The following is a 23,615-nucleotide window of genomic DNA, read 5'->3' as shown; positions in this document are numbered from 1 at the left end:
CTAGGCTCTAGATTCCAGTCTTCTGCTTGAGCTTGACAATATCAAAGGGGACTGAAGTGAGCAGCTAAGAACTGCTCCCTTCTCTGCTCATAAAGAACTCTACTGAACTAAAAAGATAAACCTTTATTCAGAACCAAGGTGTAGGGATAAGAACCAAAGGACAAGACACAAGCAAAAATTAAAAGAGAAGACCATACCAGGTAAATCAGTAAGTAAATCCAAGTTTAAAGCTTGGATTTAAAAAGGCTAACGGAGGTAAGGAGTACCACAATTTTGAGGTCATGGAAAAATATGTTAGAGTAGGAAGCTGTGCAGTGATGCTTGATTTCAACATAATGAGATGGAGCGAGGAGGAGGAGAAGGAGCACACAGCATGCCGACAACATTCAAAAAGCCAGCTTCTATCTGTGCTTGGCTTGTATTCCCATGAGTATAGAAGAAAATTTCAAAACTAAGACTGATAGATTTTTGATAGGCAAGGGTGTTAAAGGATACAGAACCGAGGTGGGTAGACGGAGTTAAGGTACAGATCAGCCATGATCTAATTGAATGGAGGAACAGGCTCAAGGGGCTGAATGGCCTACTCCTGTTCTGTGTTCCTATGAGTGAGGGGTGATCCAATCAAGGTGTTTAAAATGTTAAAAAGATTCGATAGGGTAGATACAGAGAAACTATTTCCTCTGGTGGGGGTATCAAGAACAAGGGAACATAATCTTAAAATTAGAGCCGGGCCATTTAGGAATGAAATCAGGAAGCACTTTTTCACACAAAAGGTAATAGAAATCTGGAATTCTCTCTTCCAAAAGATTGTGGATGCTAGAACAATTGAAGTTTTCAAGACTGAGATCGATAGATTTTTGTTAGGTAAGGGTATCAAGGGATATGGATCATAGGTGGGTAAATGGAATTGATTTACAGATCAGCCATGATCTAATAGAATGGCGAAACAGGCCTGCGGGGCTGAAATCTATGCGTTAATACATGAGTACTGAGCAAAACTAAAATTTAAAACAGGGAAAGTACTTAGCTTTAGTTAATCACATTAGCCATGTGCCAAGGGTGCTGGCAGTTGGGCAAAGTCCACTGAAGATTCATCAAAATCCTTTTAGCGTGTGGCACTAGAGCTTTCACAGTCAGAACAATGTTGTTGAAGTAACAAATTGGTGCTCACACAAGCAACATAAAATCAGGCCTTTTAAAAAATGTATTTTGCTTTTTCTTTTTGGTGGCAGTTCAGGAACTCGAGGGGTTTGGAACACAGTGAGTAAAGTGCATTGATCCACATGGCTGTCAGAGAAATAACAATATCACACGAACGAAGATAGCTTACACAGCCACAATCACAGACATGTCAGAGAATACAGTAACAAAAACCACAGGAATGTATTAGCTATCAATGCTGGAATGGCTAGAATAGGCAGACAAGTTAAGTGCCCTCAAGCTGCAACATACAAGACGGGCATTGCATCAATCGTAGGCAGGGACCATCACTTAGTGGTGCTGTATATTGGCGAGCTACCCTTGGGTAAGACATTGGTTGGGATTGTGGTCCTCAACAAAAATTTTGAGAATGTCTTTTATCTGATGTGTTTCCTAGTTTTAGATGTTAATGTAGAGGCTCGTCATTGCTTGGTCTGGTTACACTATATTTCTTCATTGCCCTATGAAACCTATGTTTTCCAAAATTTAATGTTAGCTCACCTTTTCTTATTAGTTATCTCAGCATTTTAATAAAATTAAAGATGTTTTAATAATTGTAGGGTGAGACAGTTATACAGAAATAATTTTGCATTTACAGTAGTACCTCAGAATCACAATCACTTTGGAAGCCATCTAAAATCGCATTATAGTGAAGGGGAAATTAGAACTAAAGGTGTTTGTGCATTAATTCGCCATGGAAGCATAACCAATAAAGGACGTTACGTTATAACGACTATCACTACATGCTGTGTGTACTAGAGGTTGTTGTTATACACAAGTATTATGTAACACGCTCAGCGGTGGCTGTTATGTGCTGGCTATTGTGACTTTGATTAAGGCTGTTTCAGTCACAAAGAAGTCCATGAGCTCCTCGCATTTGTGGACCCTTTCATCTAGCAGAAAGAGAGAATACTTTCAGCTTAGATTAAACCCAGGTAACAGAGATGAAAGGGGAGTGTGCTAATTGAACCCCTCAAACTTGACACCACAGAAATGTACCTGCCTTTGAAGGTTCATTTGCCTCAGCCTTTCTAGTAGAAACGCCAAAGCAATCACGTTTCAGACCCAACATATGTGGTATTATTAGTTTAGGATCAGTGGACAGAACTCTAAAATGGCTTTTCATTAATATTTTGATTTTTTTGATCTGCTTTAGATGTTCACTATCCTGTAGTTTCTCTACCAAAGTAATTTTTGTTAATATTGTAACCAAAATTGTCTAGCGGTACTAGGCTGCAAAATCTCTTACTAACCTTCTCAGTGCATGGTACATCTTAATGGTTTTCTGGAGTTAAAACCTGTACTATGAACATGGCGATATGCAACATTAAAAGTCTGTTTATTATTGCTCCTGAGGTAGATTCTTGAATTTTACCATTCTATCCATTCTGCTTATGTTACCTCTCTGATACAGCTATCTACATAGTCCCTGCTCCTCCCCATCTCTTTTAAGTCTTTTTCAAATATTTGTTTACTTCCATTTTAAAAGACTACAAAGATTATTCTTCCCCCACTGTTTCTGGTGAGTACCTTCACGGACTGCAGTGGTTCAAGAAGGCGGCTCACCACCACGCAATTAGGGATGAGCAATAAATGCCGGCCTTGCCAGCGACGCCCACATCCCACGAATGAATTAATGAAAAAGTTCCATGTCCTAACAACACTCTGCATAATTTTTTTTTAAATCTCCTGACCTGTCGCTTCCACAACAGTGGAGCTCAAGTCAATATGGGTTATACTGAGGCTTTAAAAAAAAAACTTAATTTTATACTGAGCTTCATCAGGTATCGAATAGCTTCATATACACTGAATTACTTTGACGTGCAATGAATGTTGTTATGCGGGAAAATGCAGCAGCTATTTGTATACAGCAAGATCCCAGAAGCATTAATGTGATGAATGATCAGTTAACCTGTTGTTTTTGGTGGTGTTGGCCTGACGCTGTGAGAATTCCCTGCTTTTCTTCAAATAGTTCCATGAGATCTTTAGCATCCACCTGAACCACTCGAACAGGCAGAGCGGGCCTTGTTTTAATGATCTAAAGGACAGCCCACCCGACAACTCAGCACTGCACTGGAATACCAAACCACATTTCGAGTACCGCCGCCCAATTCAAATCAGTGAAAAGTGAACAGATATTAGGAAGAGTTCCTTTACTCAGAGTGATAAATAATGTGCTGAGGGATAGTAGAGACAAAAAAAAAGACATTCGATTGTGAGGAATACTGGATGAATGATCTTCAACGGGCTTTTCTCATGCTTCACTTTTCTTATGACCTGCTGATACAGTTTGCATGCTGCAAAAAAGCTCCCCATTGTGAAAAGCAGCCCACACCAGTTTTGACAGTCACTATGGAAGTTCAATGAAACATTAAGTTGTCACAAATGGCATGGAAGAAAGTGAAACCTAAACAACTAATGTTGCATGAGTACCGAGTTGCCTTCTTTGCAGCCTCAGATTATTCCTAAAATAATGAGTTCCTCCCTCCTCCATCCATGCAGTTTGATTGGCAACTCAAAGTGACAGTATCGGTCTATTAAAGATCTTTACTAAACTGTCAGAATAGTCATAGTCAGCTTAAAAAGATGACAGCCATGAAGCTGTCCCCACTGTTACACCTCTTTACACTGCTTGCTAATATTTCAAAAGCTGTTGTGACAGATATCGCCCAACTTTTGATGTTCAATGTGTCAGTAACAGGGATGAGTATTAGTACTTTTGTAATTACTTAATCAGTTTTGTGCAAGACAGTTTAAGAAAAAGACTTTTCACATTAGCATTGAAAGTTTAGAGACACCAAATGTTTCATGTTTCCTCCTCGTTTGTTCAACCTCCATTGGGAGAGGGAAGAACCACGTAAAGATATTGTCCTTTTGAGAGCTTCGTAGCCACTTTGATTCACTATCTTCCTCACGCTGCCATACATCACGTTACACTTTAGCAGCTGCCCCTCATTATCTTTCTACCATCAGCAGCAGCAACTCACAGAGTTGTTTCCCAAAGCTACTATTAATTTTCCAGTGGCCATCAGTGCTTTGGCTTGGTTAGTTTGGTCCAGGCCCATGTGATGGGGACTTATGGCCCCCAACTTTAGGTTTGTTACGGGCACAGGCCAGAGAATCTTCAGCTCCAGCTGAGCCACCCAAGGGACAGTTGCTGTTTTCCTGGTCTCCAGGTGGGCTTTACCATTTTGTCAAAGGAAGACAGTAACAAGGTCAGAGTTTGCCCTTTCAGAACTCCCTTGTGTGAAGAACTCTGGGGAACAACATTTCTTTGCTGTAGATGTGTCGACAAGTCAAGCTTTTCCAAATATTTAATTGCACCCGCCAATGCAGATTGCCACTAAGAATTTCTGCCAGCAGCCACAGTTGCTCTGAAACCAGATAAGGTCCCCTTAGCAACGAAGGAGAGCTTTGTTTGCCCTGTGTTTCTACCTCAAATTAATGGAAATTTCCCATTCAGGGTAAGGCTCATTTTTCTCTGCAGAAGAAGCCCTTGGAATTGGATACATGGATGAAGAAGCTGTACATACAGGGCATCATACTGATGAAGATAGTCACTTACTGGGCAAAATTTGTATCTGTGCATACTACACAAATTGATTTTGCAACAGTGAGCAATCAACTACTGAGAGACAGGCTACAGGGTGATGTGGACAAAGACTAGCAAAATGGCTATTTTTTAATGGAGACTTTAAGCCTTATATTGGAGGTGTTAAGGTATTAATCCAAAAGAAATTTCATGAGAACATTTTAAAAGTTCTTGAGCCAATATTTATATAGCATAATTTCAAGGCCTACCCGTCTTAGGTACTCAAGGTTGTATTTATAACCATGCGGCAGTGTGTGAACAACATTCAACACAATCTGTCCCAGAAAGGTATATAAGCACTTAGGACAGGACTTATTGTGTGTAAATAAAAAACTGTTTCATTGCATTGCTTGAACAGGGCCTAGATACTTATGGTTTTAAGTGTAACTAGTTGATACAGACATGTCAATCATGTAATGGTTGGATGCAAAAGCTTACAGAGTTCACCATAAACACAGAGGTGCAGTTTAGTTAGAAATCTCTCTGTGTATAATGAATATTTGCCAAGAAAACAAAGGCAAAAGTTTGGGAAACTGAGTTCTGCATGATGGATGATGAGAGCATTCAGTTGAGTGATGAGATCCTTAATCAGTTTGCAGAATGGCAGAAGCTTCAGTGTCTCTAGAAACCATGTTAAGAATCATTTTTAGAAGAATGTATTGGTGCAGTAGGTTAGAACCATATCTTTTCACCTCAGAGACCTGGGTTTACATCTAATCCAGACTGAGGGAATGAAGTTCTTCTCTCCGGAAGCTCTCTTTTTAAAATTAATTTGAGCAGTTTCAAATTAGTTCCACAGCACAAAAATGTTCATAATTTGTAACAAAATGAGCACATTTTTATAGACACAAAGATTGCTGGTATGGAAAAAGGGAATAACACAATTTTTATAGTGGGAGGTGGCTTTCTCAGAATGAAGTTAAGGCACATGATTGGAGAGTGTATTTTGAAATATATCCTACACCTGTCCTTACTATATCTGACCCAATACTGTCACTGTCTGCAAAAAATAGGAAACCTTCACTCTTCAGCACTGACTACGCTTTCTGTAATAAATCCAATTAAAGATAAATCTTTTTTAAAAAATGCTGTTTGCATTAGGACTTTGGATACATTGAACTCATCGAAATTATTCTGCAATTAACTCAATCCTGTTGTGTGAAAATGTTGGCTTCCTATTCTGAGAAGCACTTGCCATTTTCCTACAGTTGCTGTCAGCAATATTAGTCTTGGAGCAATTTCTAGCAATGATGTAGTTCCTTTCTCCTCCTTAAGGTGGTTATCTGCAGTGATTATAACTGCATGAAAATATTAAAAATAATTAGGAAGAAAAGGCTGTTAGGCCCAACACGCCCATTCCTTTTCTAGAGATCAGCCACGTCTGCTTGCTTTCTCATCATACCCCTAAACATCAGCCTTCTCCAGAAACACATCCAGTTGTCTCTTGAACTCATTCACACTGTACACTTCAATGGCCTTCCTTCCCAATGTATTCCACAAGCCTATTGGGTGAGCAAGTTTCAAGTACTCTTTTACTAAATGATTTAATTTGCCATCATTTGTATTAGCACACTCACTAATGTAGAAAACATCCCGACAATGCTCCATGAGAAAATATCCCCATCAATTTAGTACCAAAATATTCTATTCACCCGACAGAATACCCAGGATTTCAATCATTTACAGACTCGTGTTAGATAAGGGTTTGCAGTTTTGTAACTTGTGGAGATAATGCTAAGAGCGTGCCTTAGGCTGATATTTTAATTCATTTGTATTCTGCCAAAAGACACAGCTGGCAATGCTAACTCATTTTCCGAGAAGCACAAATGAATATAGTTATTCTCCCTGCTCCCTGTGCTACAGTGTACTCTGAAGTAGAGCGCAGTGATTCATTTATGCAATGGAATTTCATGTGGAGTACAGTGGAATGTCTGTCCAACCCCTGGTGCACTATTAACCCATCTGGCACGATCATCCTGTCGGCATCATATATCAACACTTGGTGCAGTATTATCTCATCTGGTGCAATCACACTGTCAGCACCATTGGGCAGCATGGCTTGTTCAGCGGTAGCAGGCCTCTCTTTCATATGACAAAATCATGTCAACGTTTGGCATGTGTCAATATTTATGCTTCCTTCCCCCCCACGTTGGGCCGAGAAATTGTCCCTTGAAGGCCAAGTGTCAAGCTGTTGTGCTCCAGGGCGAGTCAGTGCAGATGCCGATTTACTGTTGAATGGCACCATGCAACTTGTGTGCAGTTATTATTAGGAGTCGTTTTCCTGGCTGTCGCTACAATGCAGTCGATTGTTGAGAACATTTATTGTCAGCAAATTGATCCTGAGCCGAACGAATGAACGAGCAAAGGGGAATCGCAGAGCTATTCGCCCTGAGTTCAATGTCCTTTTCCAGCCGAGTCTGTGATAAACATGGTCGCAAATGTGGAACTTGTACCCCACTGATGGATAGTACTGCAGCTGCGCTAGTAAAAGAAACGTTAAATTTACATCGGTAAATGAACTGCTTGTCAATTAGGGACCTCGTTCTCATGCTTCACAATCACCATTCATGACCCTTCTGTCGCATGCATCCGTGGTTTCATAAACAATCGCCCTGACAGGTTTTCCCTGTGCGTCCTGATGTGCAGCGCTGACGTGCCTCACATACAAGTGCAGAATGGCACGGCTTGAAGTTTCCTTTCAGAATCGGGGTTGGGGGGGGTGGGGGTGGAGGATAAATTCTCTAGCTCTTATTGTTTATCCTTGTTAAGAGGCCTGTCAGCTTTTCTTTAGGGAGTTGTTTTTTCTGGAGCCCGAATGATCTTTATTACCGTCGAACTCGATCTAGTCTGCCGAATGGCATCATGATTTCCCATCTTGGTTTAAATCCTCGCAGATTTCTTTTACTTTATCCTGAGGCAGCGTTCTCTGTAGCACTTTTCTTTCTGCTGCAGCCAATGTCGGTGACGTTCAGACACTGCTGGCAGGGTCGGCCAGCGGAAGATCAAAAAGAAATGCACCTTTGAGCATGAGCTGGCAAGTATTATGTGCCTTATGTGCAGCTCATGAATGTGTGCTCGGTGGGTCAAATGCCGTGACTTTGTTTAAAAACAGTTGCTGGCGAAGCCTCGTGTCATATGGTTGTTGTGACTTAAAAGAGCAGAGTGTCTATTAACACCACTGTGCCAGCCAATGGGTCGGAAGCAGGGCGGGACTTACGGCAGGACTTACAGCAGTCTATTTTACAGCAAATAATGTCTATTTACTCAGCAAACAGAGTCTATTTAAAAAGAGTCTCTATGAACAACAGCAAACAAAACTCCTGACCGAAACTACAGCAACTCCCGATAAAAGCAGGGTGATTTCTCCAGCAAAATTCAGTGAGTGTGGGATAGTTATATAATACAAATTGATTATTTCTCCAGCAAAATGCAGTGAGTGGAGTATAGTTACATTATACAAATTATGGGTGTAAAATCAATCCCAGCCACTTATAGTAGTGCGGTCTCCAGGCATGATTGATGGGGCAATTACCCAATCATCTCCATTCTGGCCGGAATAGTGGTATCATTATATGCGAGAGAGGCAATAGCTCCCCCAGGGGCTTGGCAGGTAAAGGCACTGCCCCGCATGCTACTGAGTAATAAAGACCAGACGATGCATAATTGAAGCCTGATTTGTGCTGAAGTAGCTGATCTTAGGCAGGGTAGCAGATGGGGTGCTGCAATTAGTCTGAGTGTCCCTGGAACTCAGTAGGTGAAAATCAGCCAGGGTTCCTACTCCTGATTGTCCATCCAGTGATCTCTGCCAGAAAGTGTCAAACCTCACCAAATGGAAGTACTGCCAAACTCAGAGCTGCCACACTTTCAGGCCAATTTTGCAGTCTTCACTCCCAAGAAGCAAAGCTGCACTCCAAGGCCAGAATCTCACAAAGCGATACTCAAATCATAAAGATTAGAATTCCACATTCTGAATGTAGGCTTGTTTCATAGGCAATGAGTTTATATAGGATCAGTTTGAACTCTGGTAAACAAATTTATAAGTGAAAATTTAAAAAAAGATGAATCGTTTATGGAGGATGGCTCTAGTGAAACGGGATCAATGATAGAACCATAAACACTTACAGCACAGAAGGAGACCATTCGGCCCGTAGCCGCCTCTATGCTAGAGCAATCAAACACTAATCCGATTGCCCTGCTCTCTCCCCATGGACCTGTATCTTCCTCTTCTTCAAATATTTATTTAATTTTCCCTGAAAAGTAGCAATGGTCCATGCCTCATCTACTCCTTGTGGTAAAGCATTCCATGCTCCAACAGTTTTTTTTATGATAGTCCAGCAACTTTTAGGGTCCTTTTCTTTCTGTTGCCGATTTATTACAGATTATCAGGTTTATTTAATTCAATTTCACAACTTGCCATGACTAGATTTGAACTCACAACCTGTGGCTCAATAGTCCAGTATTACAACCACTGTAGTACTGCATGTGCAAGAGATAAAATGGGGTTTCTGTTCAGACCACTAAGTTTTCAGAGTGAATCAAGTGTGAGATGAACTCTGAAACAAGCTCAGCAGCAGGAATGGACTGGCTCCTGTCCGGTTTGACCTAACAGGTGCTGGAGTGTGAACAGGGCCACATTTCAAACCCATTTCTCTATCCTGGTAAACTGAGCTGCTAGCGGGATGATGTCAGTTTGAAGCCTTGTTTGGTTCTGTATGGGGAATGGGGTAAACTTGATGGCATGGTTTTTGCACCCTCCCCCAGCCTCCCTCTTATGAAGCATAACATTGCAAATAGGGCCTCTCTACAAGAGAGGCCAAAAGGAGCAGCAGATCTTTTGATGTCAGATTCTATGCCGAGAAAACAAAAGAGAAAAAAAATGAAGTGGAGAGAGTAAAAGGGGAAGAACAGTGAGAAAATAAGTGAGGAATATAAATAGTTAAAACCAGGAAAGGCTGAAAGTGGGCATTATGTCCAGTAAGAGGTTCAGTGGTCTGCAGCTGCAAGCAGTTAGAAATGACTTCTTGTAATCCTGCAATTTGTTGTATATCAAAGCAAATGTTCTAAAATAAGCACATTGCAGTGGATTTTGCGTTCGATTGATTCTTGTGCTGCAAAAGGGGCCAAGAGCTGTAAACCTACAATGTGCGCTAGTGTCCTGCTGGGAAAAAAAAACAATTCCACCTTTTTGAGAGACTTGAAGCACAAATAAAGTGGATGAGATTATGGAAAAGGCCCATAGAGAGCTGACTAGATTACAGGTCAAGGAGCCCTGCCACTAATCATCAGAGAGGGATTTCAGCCATCAGTATGATTGTAAACTTAACTGTTCTTAGGTTCACATTATAAATCATGGATGTGTGCATGAGAGAGAGGGAAACCTGCTCATACTGTACATAGTCCCCTTTAAATGAATTGTAGGGGAATGTTGTCCTTAGTCCTATTATTTTTGCACCCTATTCTTTTAAAAGGAATTTGGGAAGTGTTTTGCGCTAATTCTGAGATTTTAAAAACGTTTTCAGCCTTCAAAATAGCACATTTTCTTTTGGATGAGACATTAAACCGAGGTCCTATCTGGCTTCTCAGGTGGATGTAAAAGATCCCAAGGTACTATTTTGAAGACGAGAAGGGGATTCTCCCCAGTGTCCTGGCCAATATTTTTCCTCTCAATCAACATCACTAAAACAGGGCTCAGGCTTTTTTAGTCAGCCAGGTGTCTGAAATGCACAGGAAACCAGGAGAACTCCCCTGCTCTTCTATGAATAGTGCCATAGGTCTTTTATGTCCACCTGAGAGGACAAATGGGACCTCAGTTTACCGTTTCACTCTCTCAGTACTGCACTAAAGTGTCAGCTGAGATTATGCACTCAAGTCTCTGGAGTGCGACTTGAACTCACAACCTTTCAACTCAGAGGTAAGAGAGCTACCACTGAGCCACAACTGACACCCTCAGCTGATACTGAACACTGGATGTATGAGCACAGCTGTCCTCATTGGCCTCCAGGTGATGCCTTCCAGCAGCTTTTATCCTAAGCCCTGGAGTCTCTTCATATGACAGACATCCACTTTCAGCATTAAAGGTAGAAGGATCTATGTAGAGGAGCTTGTGATGCGGCAATTACCCTGATATTCTAGATCCAGTGACATGTACGGAAGTTATTTGTCAGCAACTGCTTAATCCATGTCCTCATGTCGGGGGGATTTGGAAAAAGAGACTTGCCTGCCATGATGCTATCTTTTCTTCTACTTTTTCTCCTTTTTGCCATAAATTCACCTCACACCTTGGTCCTGAATCTCACACATTGGTCAAACAGAGCTTTCCCATTATGTGTTTAGGAGTTCTGAACTTTGAAGAACTGTTCGAGCACATCTTATAGACCACAAGCGTAAACTGCAGTGGAACTTTACTGTCATTGAAAAAAGACAAGAAAAAGCAAAGCACTCTTCACCACTTCTCAATGTTGCCTTGAAGTACTGTATCCAGGCTAAAGCTTACATACACCAATCCCTCAACTACTAATAGGAATCAACAATTACAACAGACACCTTTTATGTCTATACCTTTGAGATTCAGTCTTGAGCTCTGCAAAGCCATAACAGCGCATTTGGGGGCACCCATCACCATATCCCATAGATTAGCCCATTATTCAAGGCAGTAAGTAAAGCACACTAGATCCTCAAGCTGCAGAGGGGGCAATACCAGCTAGGGATCGTGCTCCTGAGACGAGTGACCCTTTTGGGGAAAGAGCACAGATATGGACATTGGGTAGTGACAGGCATGGACTGTGATGCCCCTGCCTGCTGCCACACACAGTGATGAATCACACCTGACTACCCGGGGGAAGCACTGGAGCGTTGCCAGTGTCTTTGAAGCCATTTCTCAACCATATCTCAGCACAAGTCAGTACCCTCAGGAGAGGAGGGGGAAAAGTTGAAAAAATACTTCAGCTTTCCTAATTGAAAGTCTGGTGCTGTAACAACTTTGATCCTGGCTTACTTCATGGACACACTCATCCTATTATAGAATCATAGAATGACACAGCACAGAAGGCAGCCATTCGGCCCATCGTGCTTTTGTTGGCTCTTTGAAAGAGCAATCCAATTAGTCCCACTCCCCTGCCCTTTCCCCATAGCCCTGCAAATTTTTCCCCTTCGAATATTTATCCAATTCCCTTTTGAAAATTATTATTAAATCTGCTTCCACCACCATTCCAGATCATAACAACTCGCTGCGTAAAAAAAATTCTCCTCATCTCGCCCCTGGTTCTTTTGCATTCTTGAAATAAATAAAGAGAATACAAGTGAGAATAGTAAAATCCAGTGAATCTTTAATATCTTACCAGCAACAAAACTGCCCATGAGTTGTGAATGTCTCCCTCAAATGTGGGATATTGTGAGTATTCCACTCATTATCATTTTGCATCCTATTATTGGCACAATACGGGAACAATTTAATTAAAACAAAATCTATAAAATATCTAGTTCAAATTATGATTATTACAAGCACAGATGGTGCTTTAAAACTATTTTATGAGTTGCCCCTTAACTCTTTTATGCATGGTTTGAAAAATTTGGCTGGGTACAAGCAGCATAATGAGTACCTCAATGAGTTATAAGGCACCAGTTAAATAAAGAGAGCTCTGATGACAAGGTGAACTGCAAGAGTGAAATTTCAGCTGGTTGTAAATCTAAGACCTGAAATTATAGTGAGTAAATCCACAGGACACTATTTGACTTACTGCCTCCATTAAAAGTGCGGACAGAAGAATTTGATAAGCTTTCATATAACTTTCAGCCTTAATTTCAAGCCTTATCTTAGTTTACAGTCCTGAACTTACAAACAAGTATTTGGTGTTTAACATTCTGTTTGCATATGTTCACTTCCTGTTTATTTTTACGTACTGATGTTTCTGAGGAAATGATGCACATATTCCCCACAGAGCTACTACTTTGCAATTCAATAGAAACAGTTTGTGGGTTAGTGTCAGCTTGGCCCAGTTGGTAGTACTATCACCTCTGAGTCAGAAGGTTGTGTGTCAAGTTCCACTCCAGGGCACCAGCATATGAAAGTAGGCTGGCAATTCAGTACAGTACCCAAGGAATGCTGCGTTGTCAGAGGTGCCATCAAGAGATGCTAAACTAAGACCCTCTCAGGTGGAAGTTAAAGATGGGACTATTTGAAGGAAATCATGGTCTTCAGGTTTCCTCACTATATTCTTCTGTCAACCAACACCACCCTCCCCAGATGAAATGAAAACCAAACACCATCAATAACACACATCCAGTGCAGTACTGAGGGAGTGCTGCACTGTCGGAGGTGCCATTTTTCGGATAAGACATTAAACCGAAGCCCCGTCTGCCCTCTCAGGTGGATGTAAACGATCGCATGGCACTATTTCGAATAAGAACAGGAAAGTCCTCCCAAGGTCCTGATCAATATTTATCCCTCAATCAAAATCACTAAAAAACAGATTAACTGGTCATTATCACATTGCTGTTTTTGGGACCTTGCTGTGCACAAAATGGCTGCTGCATTCCCTACACTACAACAGTGACTACACTTTTAAAGTACTTTATTGGCTATAAAGCGCTATGGGATGTCCTGAGGTCATGAAAAGGGCTATATAAATGCAAGCCTTTTTTCCTTTTCACTTGCTGCTTAAAAACTAAGGCTCTGATGGTAATGTGTGTGCACTCACACTCGCAACATATCCAAAGATTCCAAATCTTTACTGGCTTCATCTACTGCAATGAAACAGAGTCACCCAGGTATTACCCAACAGTAGCTTTTCTAAGTGCTCTTTTTCCTATGCTGGAGGAGAACTCTGCCAAATTCTCAGCCATGACTTGGCAGCTCCTCAGCAGGTTGTCCAATGCATCCTCTGATTCATTTGCCAAGATTCTTCTCTTAAAGGCTGGGCCACTGAAGTCTACATCTCTGCCCTCTTCAGCCGTGCTTGGATCCGGTCTTGCCCTCCGGTCAGCTGTGTCCTCTCCTCTCCTTGCTGCCACTACCAGCTACTGCTCCCTTATGATGTGCACTTCGTCCAATGAAGACCCCTCTAACTGACTATCTATCCCGCCCAGGGTGCTGATCTCTGTGTTGGTGCTTGATAAAGATGGAGGGGTGATGGTGCAGGCTGGCGAGGTTAGCTGTCTTCTGCAGCAGGGGCAGATGCTTCTGAAGGAACTGCAGATGGAGAGGAACAGTGATTAGCATGCAATGGGCAGGTTAGGGAGTTTCAGACATGTGGAGTGGTGAGACAGCACCAGTTTAGCCAGCTCCCTGGAGAAGCTGCACATTGAGGATAGGTAGAAGGGAAAAGAAAACGGCAGAGATCCTGCAGCTCCATTCCTCCCACCTCTTCATCCCCAATGTTCCAAGGGAGGCCTATACCCAGAATCTCTAGGACTTCCTGCTCCATGGATGTGAGGACCTGAAGGGAGTCTGTCCCTCTTCCTGTTATCATTCTCTCGCAGTGTTGTGCCACAATATGCCCGGCAGAAAGAAGGGGAACTGAATAGAGTGTGCCTGCATCAAAAGCTTGTGAATTTATGTGTGATATGCTGAAATGTGCATGATGAGTGCCATGTGGCACCGGTGCTCAAGGTGGGGAGGTGTCACAGAGCAGGAAAGTGGCAGGAGGGCGACATTTGTTGGCAAATACAAGAAGAGTGCATAGATTTCCCTGTGCAACCAGGTGACAACAGTACACTGCATGTGCCTGTTGTGACAGCAATAGTACAGCTGAAACTAGATGCAGGGTAAGCTTAGTGCCCATTGCTAATTAGGGGAGAAGCAGGTGGAGAGGGGAATGGGAGTGCTTGGAGATATATGGGAAGGGAAGGGAAGTGCTGTGGCAAGCTATACTGCAGAGAAAAAAAATCACAAGAAGTCGATCTTACCTTGGCTGAGCAGGTCAGGTCATTAAACGCCTTTCTGCATTGCACCTATGTCCTGGGGCTGAGGCTGACTGTGTTGACATGCTCATCTACCTCCAGGCCTGCTACAGTGTTTGCCTCGGCACTGTAATCCTGCGAGAGGGAACAAGAATGCTTCTGCACTTCTTTGCTTGTTCAATCAAACTCCAGGACAGCATCTGAAAATCTTGACACTCTTGTCTATGCCATATCAGTTCTTTATTTTATACTCCCAACTCTGCAGCCAAAAAGAATGTTCTCGCTTTAAGAGATTGCAGACCACTTCAGGAGATGCAACCTCTCTTCATGTTCACGCTGGGCCTGCGTGAGATCCTGCCCACTCTCATTGGCGCGCTGCCCGTTTAGGGCCCACAAATCCATGGGCAACTCGCCCAACTTGTCAACCTTTCCTCATAAGATAACCCCCTCATCCCAGGAATCAGTCGAGTGAACCTTCTCTGAACCGCCTCCAAAGCAATTATGTCCTTTCTTAAATAAGGAGACCAAAACTGCACACAGTATTCTAGATGTGATCTCACCAATACCCTGTACAACTGTAGCAAAACATCTCTACTTTTAAATTCCATTCCCCTTCCAATAAATGACAACATTCCATTTGCCTTCCTAATCACTTGCTGTATCTGCATACTAACTTTTTGTGATTCATGTACTAGGACACCCAGATCCCTCTGTACCTCAGAGTTCTGCAATCTCTCTCCATTTAAATAATATACTGCTTTTCTATTCCAAAGTGGACAAGTTCACATTTTCCCACATTATACTCCATCTGCCAAATTTTTGCCTACTCACTTATCCTATCTCTATCCCTTTGCAGACTCCTCATGTCCTCTTCACAACTTAATTTCCTACCTACTTTTGTGTCATCAGCAAATTTAGCAACCATTGTGCCGTGCACTGTGGTTTCCTCTGAAATAAAAATAGCTTCCACATAATTCAAAATAGAAAATACTGCAAATATACAGCGGGGTCTGACAGCATCTAAGAGAAAGGATAGGTGAAGGTTTCAGGTGGAGACTCTTTATCACAATTGAACAAGGAGGCCTCAGCGAGATCAGCTTTGTATTTCGTCCAGCACTTTGCACCTCTTTCCAGCTTCAAAGCATATAAAATCCATTAGGTGTGCCTTTGCACTGGTGATTTGCAGTTCTGTACTCTTGGCCTTTACCTGTTGTTCTCCCTTCCTCCCATCGGCTTTGTTTTGGCCAGTACTTTAACCCTCTATGTCTTTCCATTTTCATTTCTGATGGAAACGCTAACAGGCCTTTTCTCTTTTCAGGTGCTGATTGACCTGCTGTGTTTTTCCAACATTTTCAGTTCTTGTTGTAGCTTAGTTATTATGCCGGGATAGTCTAGAATTCTCTTCCTCCTCACAAATGCACAGAGAGGGCTTGTTTGCTCAACTTTCCCGAAAGCAGAGTATAAAGACCTTCCAAAATCTCTTTGCTCTCTCGCAACAATAATGAAAAGCTTCATCAACCTATTTTTAATTTTTTTTTAATCCATTTCGAGGCAGATTTTTCTGAACTAGAAGATTCATTTATTTCTTTATTTTGTTTTCCAAAATCTTGTAGGGGCAAGGGTCCGCTAAAAAATACATCCGACGTAATCAACGCAGCAAAGAAGATTGCAGAAGCGGGGTCCAGGATGGATAAGTTGGCTCGTGCTGTTGCTGACCAGGTAATGCATTTATTTACATAACTTTAACTAGGATATCCACAGGTCATATATAATGGTGGCCTGGGGAGACCAGTGACAGGAGGGTTGCTGGGTTTACTCTTGTCCTTTACTGTCAATGTGACTGGGGGTAATTTTAACTGTACCCGCCCATCGGAAAACCGACGGCATCGGGTGCAACGCTGGTTTTACACCCCGCCCGATTTTACTCTCCATGGAAGAGTTCCACCCGATCCCGTGGGATTCCCGCCCGGTGAGTTAGGTTAAAAGTCCACCCACTATTTTCCTAAGGGCAGAACCTTACACCACTGTACTGGGACTGCCGATGTAGTATCAGAAAATTAAATACATTTTTACATTAAAATATGTCTGATGTTCAGAGCAGAGTAACAGAAGAATAGGCGACGTATTGGTGGAGGTCTAACATTGGCGACAATTTAATTTGTCATTACACTGGATTTCATGGGACACTGGCACCAGTACTGAGACAGGAAGGAGCTGTACTGTTGGGCCAGGCCGCAATTGAACTGGGGTGGGACCAAGGTCCAAGCGGAAAGGATAAATAGGGTAGTAAAAAGGACTTCAAACTAATAAATGGTGAGGAGGGCTCAGTCAGAAACAATAGTAAAAATGACATAAGGGATAAGAGCAGAGTTCAGGTCACAAACAGTGATATAAATACTCCAGGTGAAGGGAATACTAAAATGACTAAAGTAGTTACAGCAGGAGTGACAAATAAGAAACATGTTAAGTTGAACGGTGTGAGATACACATCATCAGCACAGAAGGACAGATTAAGGTCTCTTGCCCAAATGAGAGTTTTATAGAATCATAGCATCATAGAAAGTTATGGCACAGAAGGAGGCCATTTGGCCCACTGTGTCCGTGCCAGCCGAAAAAGAGCTATCCAGCTTAATCCCACTTTCCAGCACTTGGTCCGTAGCCCTGCAGGTCACGGCTCTTCAGGTGCACATCCAGGTATATTTTAAATGAGTTGAGGGTTTCTGCCTCTACCACCCTTTCAGGCAGTGAGTTCCAGACCCCCACCACCCTCTGGGTGAAAACAATTCTCCTCAGCTCCCCTCTAATCCTTCTACCAATTACTTTAAATCTATGCTCCCTGGTCACTGACCCCTCTGCTAAGGGAAATAGGTCCTCCCTATCCACTCTATCTAGTCCCATCATACTTTTATATACCTCAATTAAATCTCCCCTCAGCCTCCTTTGTTTCAAAGAAAACAACTCCAGCCTGTCCAATATTTTCTCATAGATAAAATTCTCCAGTCCTGGCAACATCCTCATAAATCTCCTCTGTACCCTCTCCAGTGCAATCACATCTTTCCTGTAATGTGGTAACCAGAACTGTACGCAGTACTCAAGCTGTGGCCTAATCAATGTTTTATACAATTCTAGCATAACCTCCCTGCTCTTATATTCTATGCCTTGGCTGTTAAAGTAAAGTATCCTGTATGCTTTTTTAACCACCTTATCCACCTGTCCTGCTACCTTCAGGGATCTGTGGACATGCACTCCAAGGTCCCTTTGTTCCTCTACACCTCTCAGTATCCTCCCATTTATTGTGTACTCCCTTGCCTTGTTTGCCCTCCCCAAATGCATTACCTCACACTTCTCCGTATTGAATTTCATTTGCCACTTTTCTGCCCACCTGACCAGTCCATTGATATCTTCCTGCAGTCTACAGCTTTCCTCCTCACTATCAACCACACGGCCAATTTTTGTATCATCTGCAAACTTCTTGATCAAGCCCCCCACATTCAAGACCAAATCATTAATATATACCACAAAAAGCAAGAGACCTAGCACCGAGCCTTGCGGAACCCAACTGGAAAAAGCCTTCCATCGCAAAAACACCCGTCAACCATTACCCTTTGCTTCCTACCACTGAGCCAATTTTGGATCCAACTAGCCACTTTCCCTTGGATCCCATGGGCTTTTACTTTTTTGACCAGTCTGCCATGTCTTGAAAGGAAAAATATTTGCAGGGCTACAAGGATAGGGTGGGGGAGTTGGACTAGCTGGATTGCTCTTGCATAGAGCCGGCGTGGACTTGATGGGCCAAATGGCCTCCTTCCATGCTATGGTTTTATGATTCTATGTGGGACCTTGTCAAAAGCCTTGCTAAAATCCATGTACACTACATCAAACGCACAGAGTATAAGAATAAATTGAGTGAATATGAGGCTCAAATACAGCTTCGAGGGTATGGCATGGTGGCCATTAGTGATACATGGCTGTAAGCTGGTCATAATTGGGAATTAAATATTCCACGTTATAAGATCTTTAGAAAAGATAAGGAAACTGGAAGAGGAGGAGGAGCGGCCTTGTTGATTAAAGATACTATTACAACATTAGTAAGAGAGGATTTGGGTAAGGGAAATGAATCAGCGGAGACTATGGTTAGAATTGAGGAAAAAGAGAGGACTTAAAACTGTAATGGGAGTTGTCTCCAGGCCTCCTGATAATAGCAATGAAGTGGCAAAATGTATTCATTCAGAGATTAGAGAGGCTTGTAGCAAAAGCAGAGTTGTTTTATTGGGAGACTTTAATTTTCATATAGATTGGGAAGAGCAGACTAGCTCAAGTCAGAAAGGTAGTGACTTTCTTGATTGTGATCCAGATAGTTTTCTGGAGCAATATGTTCTAGAACAAACAAGAGGGCAGGTCATACTAGATTTGGTAATGAGTAATGAGCCAGACTTAGTTAATAATCAAATAGTAAGGGAACATTTAACTCACAGTGATCATAATATGATTGAATTCAATGTTGGGTTTGAAAAGGAGAAATGTAAGACAGTTACTAAGATTCTAGATTTTGGTAAGGCTAACTTTAACGGGATGAGACAGAGACTGACGACAGCAAACTGGTCAAAACTGTTATCGGGTAAAACTACAGATGAACAGTGGCAGGTGTTCGAAACCTAATTTAGCTTAATACAGGACCAATATATACCCCTAAGGGGAAAGAGCTCTACTTACCAAATAAAACAGCCATGGTCGACAAAAGAGGAGAGAGATAACAAAAAACTAAAGGAAAGAGCATACAAACGTGCAAAGAATAGTGTAGATCCAGGGGACTGGGAGAGATATGAAGAACAGCAAAGGAAGACAAGAAAGATAGTAAGAGCTGCAAAAAGGGAAAACAAAAGAAACTTGAGAGGGATATCAGGATTAACACAAAAAGTTTTCACAATTATATTAGAAGGAAAAGGGTAGTCAAGGATAATGTGGGCCCTTTAAAAACAAATGCGGGTAATGTTGCAAATTAAAATAAGGAAATGGCAGACTTTGTGTCAGTCTTCACAGAGTAGAAGAGGATAACATACCTGACATTCCAGGGAAACTAACAATGAATCATGGCCTGGAACTCACTAAAGTTAACGTAAGCAAGAAAACAGTATTAGAAAAAATAATGGCACCGGAGACTGACAAATCCCCAGGACCTGATGGTTTCCAGCCCCAGGGTTTTAAAGAAAGTAGGTAAGGAAATTACAGATTCTTTAGCCATAATCTTCCAAAGCTCTCTCAATTCAGTTGTTGCCCCTTTAGATTGCAAAATTGCAAATATAAGTCCATTATTTAAGAAAGGTGAGAGATTGAACATCTGTTGTGGGGAAGTTATTGGAATCTATAATTAAGCGCTGCGTGACTGAGCACTTTGAGAAATTTGAGCAGATTAGGGAGAGCCAACGTGGATTTATTTGTAAAGGGTAGGTCATGTCTAACGAACCTAGTTGAATTTTTTGAGGAAGTAACTAAAGTAATAGAGAGAGCATGCCTATGGATGTAGTTTATATGGACTTCCAGAGGCATTCGATAAGGTCCCACTTAAGAGACAGTTAGCTAAAATTAAAGCTCATGGAATTGAAGGCAAATTATTGACCTGGTTAGGAGATTAGTTTGGCTGTAGAAGACAGGGATAATGGGTATGTACTCGAATTGGAAGGAAGTGACTAGTGGTGTCCCACAAGGATCTGTGCTGGGCCTCAATTATTCACTATATTTATTCATGACATAGATAACACCGTATATACAAGTTTGCCGATGACACAAAGATTGGTGGCATAGTAAGTGGTGTGGACAGGAGCATAAAATTACAAAAAGACAGTGATAGATTAAGTGAGTGGGCAAATCTGTGGCAGATGGAGTTCAATGCATGTAAGTTCAAGGTCGTCCATTTTGGACCAAAAAAGGATAGATCGAGTATTTTTAAAATGGTGAATAGTTAGAAACAGTGGATGTCCAAAGAGATTTAGGGGTCCATGTACACAGATAACTAAAATGTAGTGGTCAGGTTCAAAAAGTAATCAAAAAGGCTAGTGGAATGTTAGCCTTTATATCTGGAGGGCTAGAATGGGACTAATTGGATAGTTCTTTCAAAGAGCCGGCACAGGCACGATGGGCCGAATGGCCTTCTCCTGTGTGGTACCTGCTATGATACTATGATAAAGGGGAGGAAGTTTTGCTACAGCTATACAAAGCACTGGTTAGACCACATCTGGAGTACTGTGTACAATTCTGGTCACCATCCCTTAGAAAGGACATATTGGCCTTGGAAGGAGTGCAGCGCAGATTCACCAGAGTGTTACCAGGGCTCCAAGGGTTAAATTATGAGGAGAGGTTACATAAACTAGGCTTGTATTCCCTGGAATAAAGATGGTTAAGGGGTGATTTGATTGAGGTTTTTAGAATTTTGAAAGGAATTGTTAGGGAAGATAGAAAGAAACTTTTATCCGATGGTGAGCGATAGGACAAGGGGACAAAACCTCAAAATCAAATCCAGGCCATTCAGGAGAGAAATTAGGTAACTCTTCTTCACGCAAAGGGCAGTAGAAGTGTGGAACTCTCCCACAAAAAGCAGTAGATGCTAGCTCAATTAATAATTTTAAATCTGAATTCGCTAGATTTTTGCTAGCCAAGGGTATTAAGGGATGTGGAGCCAAGGCATTGGGACACAGATCAGCCATGATCTCAATGAATGGTGGAACAGACTCGAGGGGCTGAATGGCCTACTCCAATTCCTATGTTCCTATGATATAGGCAGGAGATATGAGGGTAGACTCCCCAGATTCAGAGTAGAGGAAAATCTACCTTAGGTTGAATAGCTGCAGAGGTAAGGTTGCCCGGATAGGTCACAGTGAGTTGTGGTGAGTCTCAGCAGGGGAGATTATATTGGACTCACAACTGGTAGTTTATTTTTGTCAATTATTTAGGAATGCCTGTGCATCATTACCCATTATTAATGTTCTTACTCCAGTTATCTTGAGGAACCTTGGGAGGCAGCTGAGGAAACTGGATTGAGAGCAGAGATATTGAGAGACTTGTGGCTAGAGGTAGAGCAGAGGTACTGCAGGACACAGGGCTCGGGTGAGAGCAGAGGTATTGGGAGATATAGGGATAGAGTAAGAGTACAGGTGCTGCAAGACATAGGGCTAGGGTGAGAGCAGAGATACTGTGGGACATCGGGCTAGAGAGAGAGCAGTGATACTGCAGGACATAGGGCTAGGGTGAGAGCAGAGATACTGTGGGACATCGGGCTAGAGAGAGCAGTGATACTGCAGGACATAGGGCTAGGGTGAGAGCAGAGATACTGTGGGACATCGGGCTAGAGAGAGCAGTGATACTGCAGGACATAGGGCTAGGGTGAGAGCAGAGATACTGTGGGACATCGGGCTAGAGAGAGCAGTGATACTGCAGGACATAGGGCTAGGGTGAGAGCAGAGATACTGTGGGACATCGGGCTAGAGAGAGCAGTGATACTGCAGGACATAGGGCTAGGGTGAGAGCAGAGATATTGGAAGACATAAATCAAAAGTGAGAGCAGAGGTACTGAGAGATATAGGACTGGTGTGAGAGCAGAGATAACAAAGCGTAGAGCCAGAAGTGAGAGCAGTGTTACTGAGAGATATGGGTAAGCAGTGAAAGCAAACTTACTGGGAGATATTTTTTAAAAAAAGAAAATACTACAGATGCTAAAAATTGAAATAGAGCCGTAAATGCTGGAAACACTCATCAGGCCAGGCAGCATCTGTGGAGAAACAGTGCTAACATTTCAGGACGATAACCTTTCAGCAGAACCTCAGGCTGGCTGTGGGAGCAAGGATCCTGTAGGATTTAAGCTAGAAGTGAGAGCACAGTTACCAGGAGATGTAGGCCAGGAGTGAGAGCAGGTATGTTGGAAGACATAGGGCAGGAGTGAGAACAGGCATTTATATACTTGAAAAGAAAAAATTGCAGGGCTACAGGGATAGGGCAGGGGAGTGGGACTAGCTGGATTGCTCTTGCATAGAGCCGGTGCGGACTCGATGGGGCGAATGGGTTCCTTCCGTGCTGTAACCTTTCTATGATTCTATAATTCTATATAGATCAGGGGTGAGAGCAGGCATAGTGGGATATATAGATCAGAGGTAAGAGCAGGCATAGTGGGATATATAGATCAGAGGTAAGAGCAGGCATAGTGGGATATATAGATCAGAGGTAAGAGCAGGCATAGTGAGATATATAGATCAGAGGTAAGAGCAGGCATAGTGGGATATATAGATCAGAGGTAAGAGCAGGCATAGTGGGATATATAGATCAGAGGTAAGAGCAGGCATAGTGGGATATATAGATCAGAGGTAAGAGCAGGCAAAGTGGGATATATAGATCAGAGGTAAGAGCAGGCAAAGTGGGATATATAGATCAGAGGTAAGAGCAGGCAAAGTGGGATATATAGATCAGAGGTAAGAGCAGGCAAAGTGGGATATATAGATCAGAGGTAAGAGCAGGCAAAGTGGGATATATAGATCAGAGGTAAGAGCAGGCAAAGTGGGATATATAGATCAGAGGTAAGAGCAGGCATAGTGGGATATATAGATCAGAGGTAAGAGCAGGCAAAGTGGGATATATAAATCGGGGGTGAGAACAAGGTTACTGGGATATATAGATCAGAGATAAGAGCAGGCATAGTGGGATATATAGATCAGAGGTAAGAGCAGGCATAGTGGGATATATAGATCAGAGATAAGAGCAGGCATAGTGGGATATATAGATCAGAGGTAAGAGCAGTCATAGTGAGATATATAGATCAGCGATAAGAGCAGGCATAGTGGGATATATAGATCAGAGATAAGAGCAGGCATAGTGGGATATATAGATCAGAGATAAGAGCAGGCATAGTGGGATATATAGATCAGAGATAAGAGCAGGCATA

At 42.2% G+C, this 23,615-nt stretch overlaps 1 protein-coding gene across 1 annotated transcript in view; it reads left to right on the top strand.

Annotated features, from left to right (window-relative positions):
* ctnna2 (catenin (cadherin-associated protein), alpha 2) overlaps positions 1 to 23,615 on the top strand; it is a 1,371,619-nt gene that overhangs the window by 1,256,632 nt on the left and 91,372 nt on the right. Inside the window, exon 16 of the mRNA XM_067981945.1 lies at positions 16,303 to 16,408. Coding sequence (XP_067838046.1) covers positions 16,303 to 16,408 — 106 coding nt within the window. The remainder of the gene's footprint in view (positions 1 to 16,302; positions 16,409 to 23,615) is intronic.

The sequence above is a fragment of the Heptranchias perlo genome, chromosome 1, assembly GCF_035084215.1.
Source record: "Heptranchias perlo isolate sHepPer1 chromosome 1, sHepPer1.hap1, whole genome shotgun sequence".
NCBI lineage: Eukaryota > Metazoa > Chordata > Chondrichthyes > Hexanchiformes > Hexanchidae > Heptranchias > Heptranchias perlo.
This window is presented reverse-complemented; position numbering and strand designations above follow the sequence as displayed.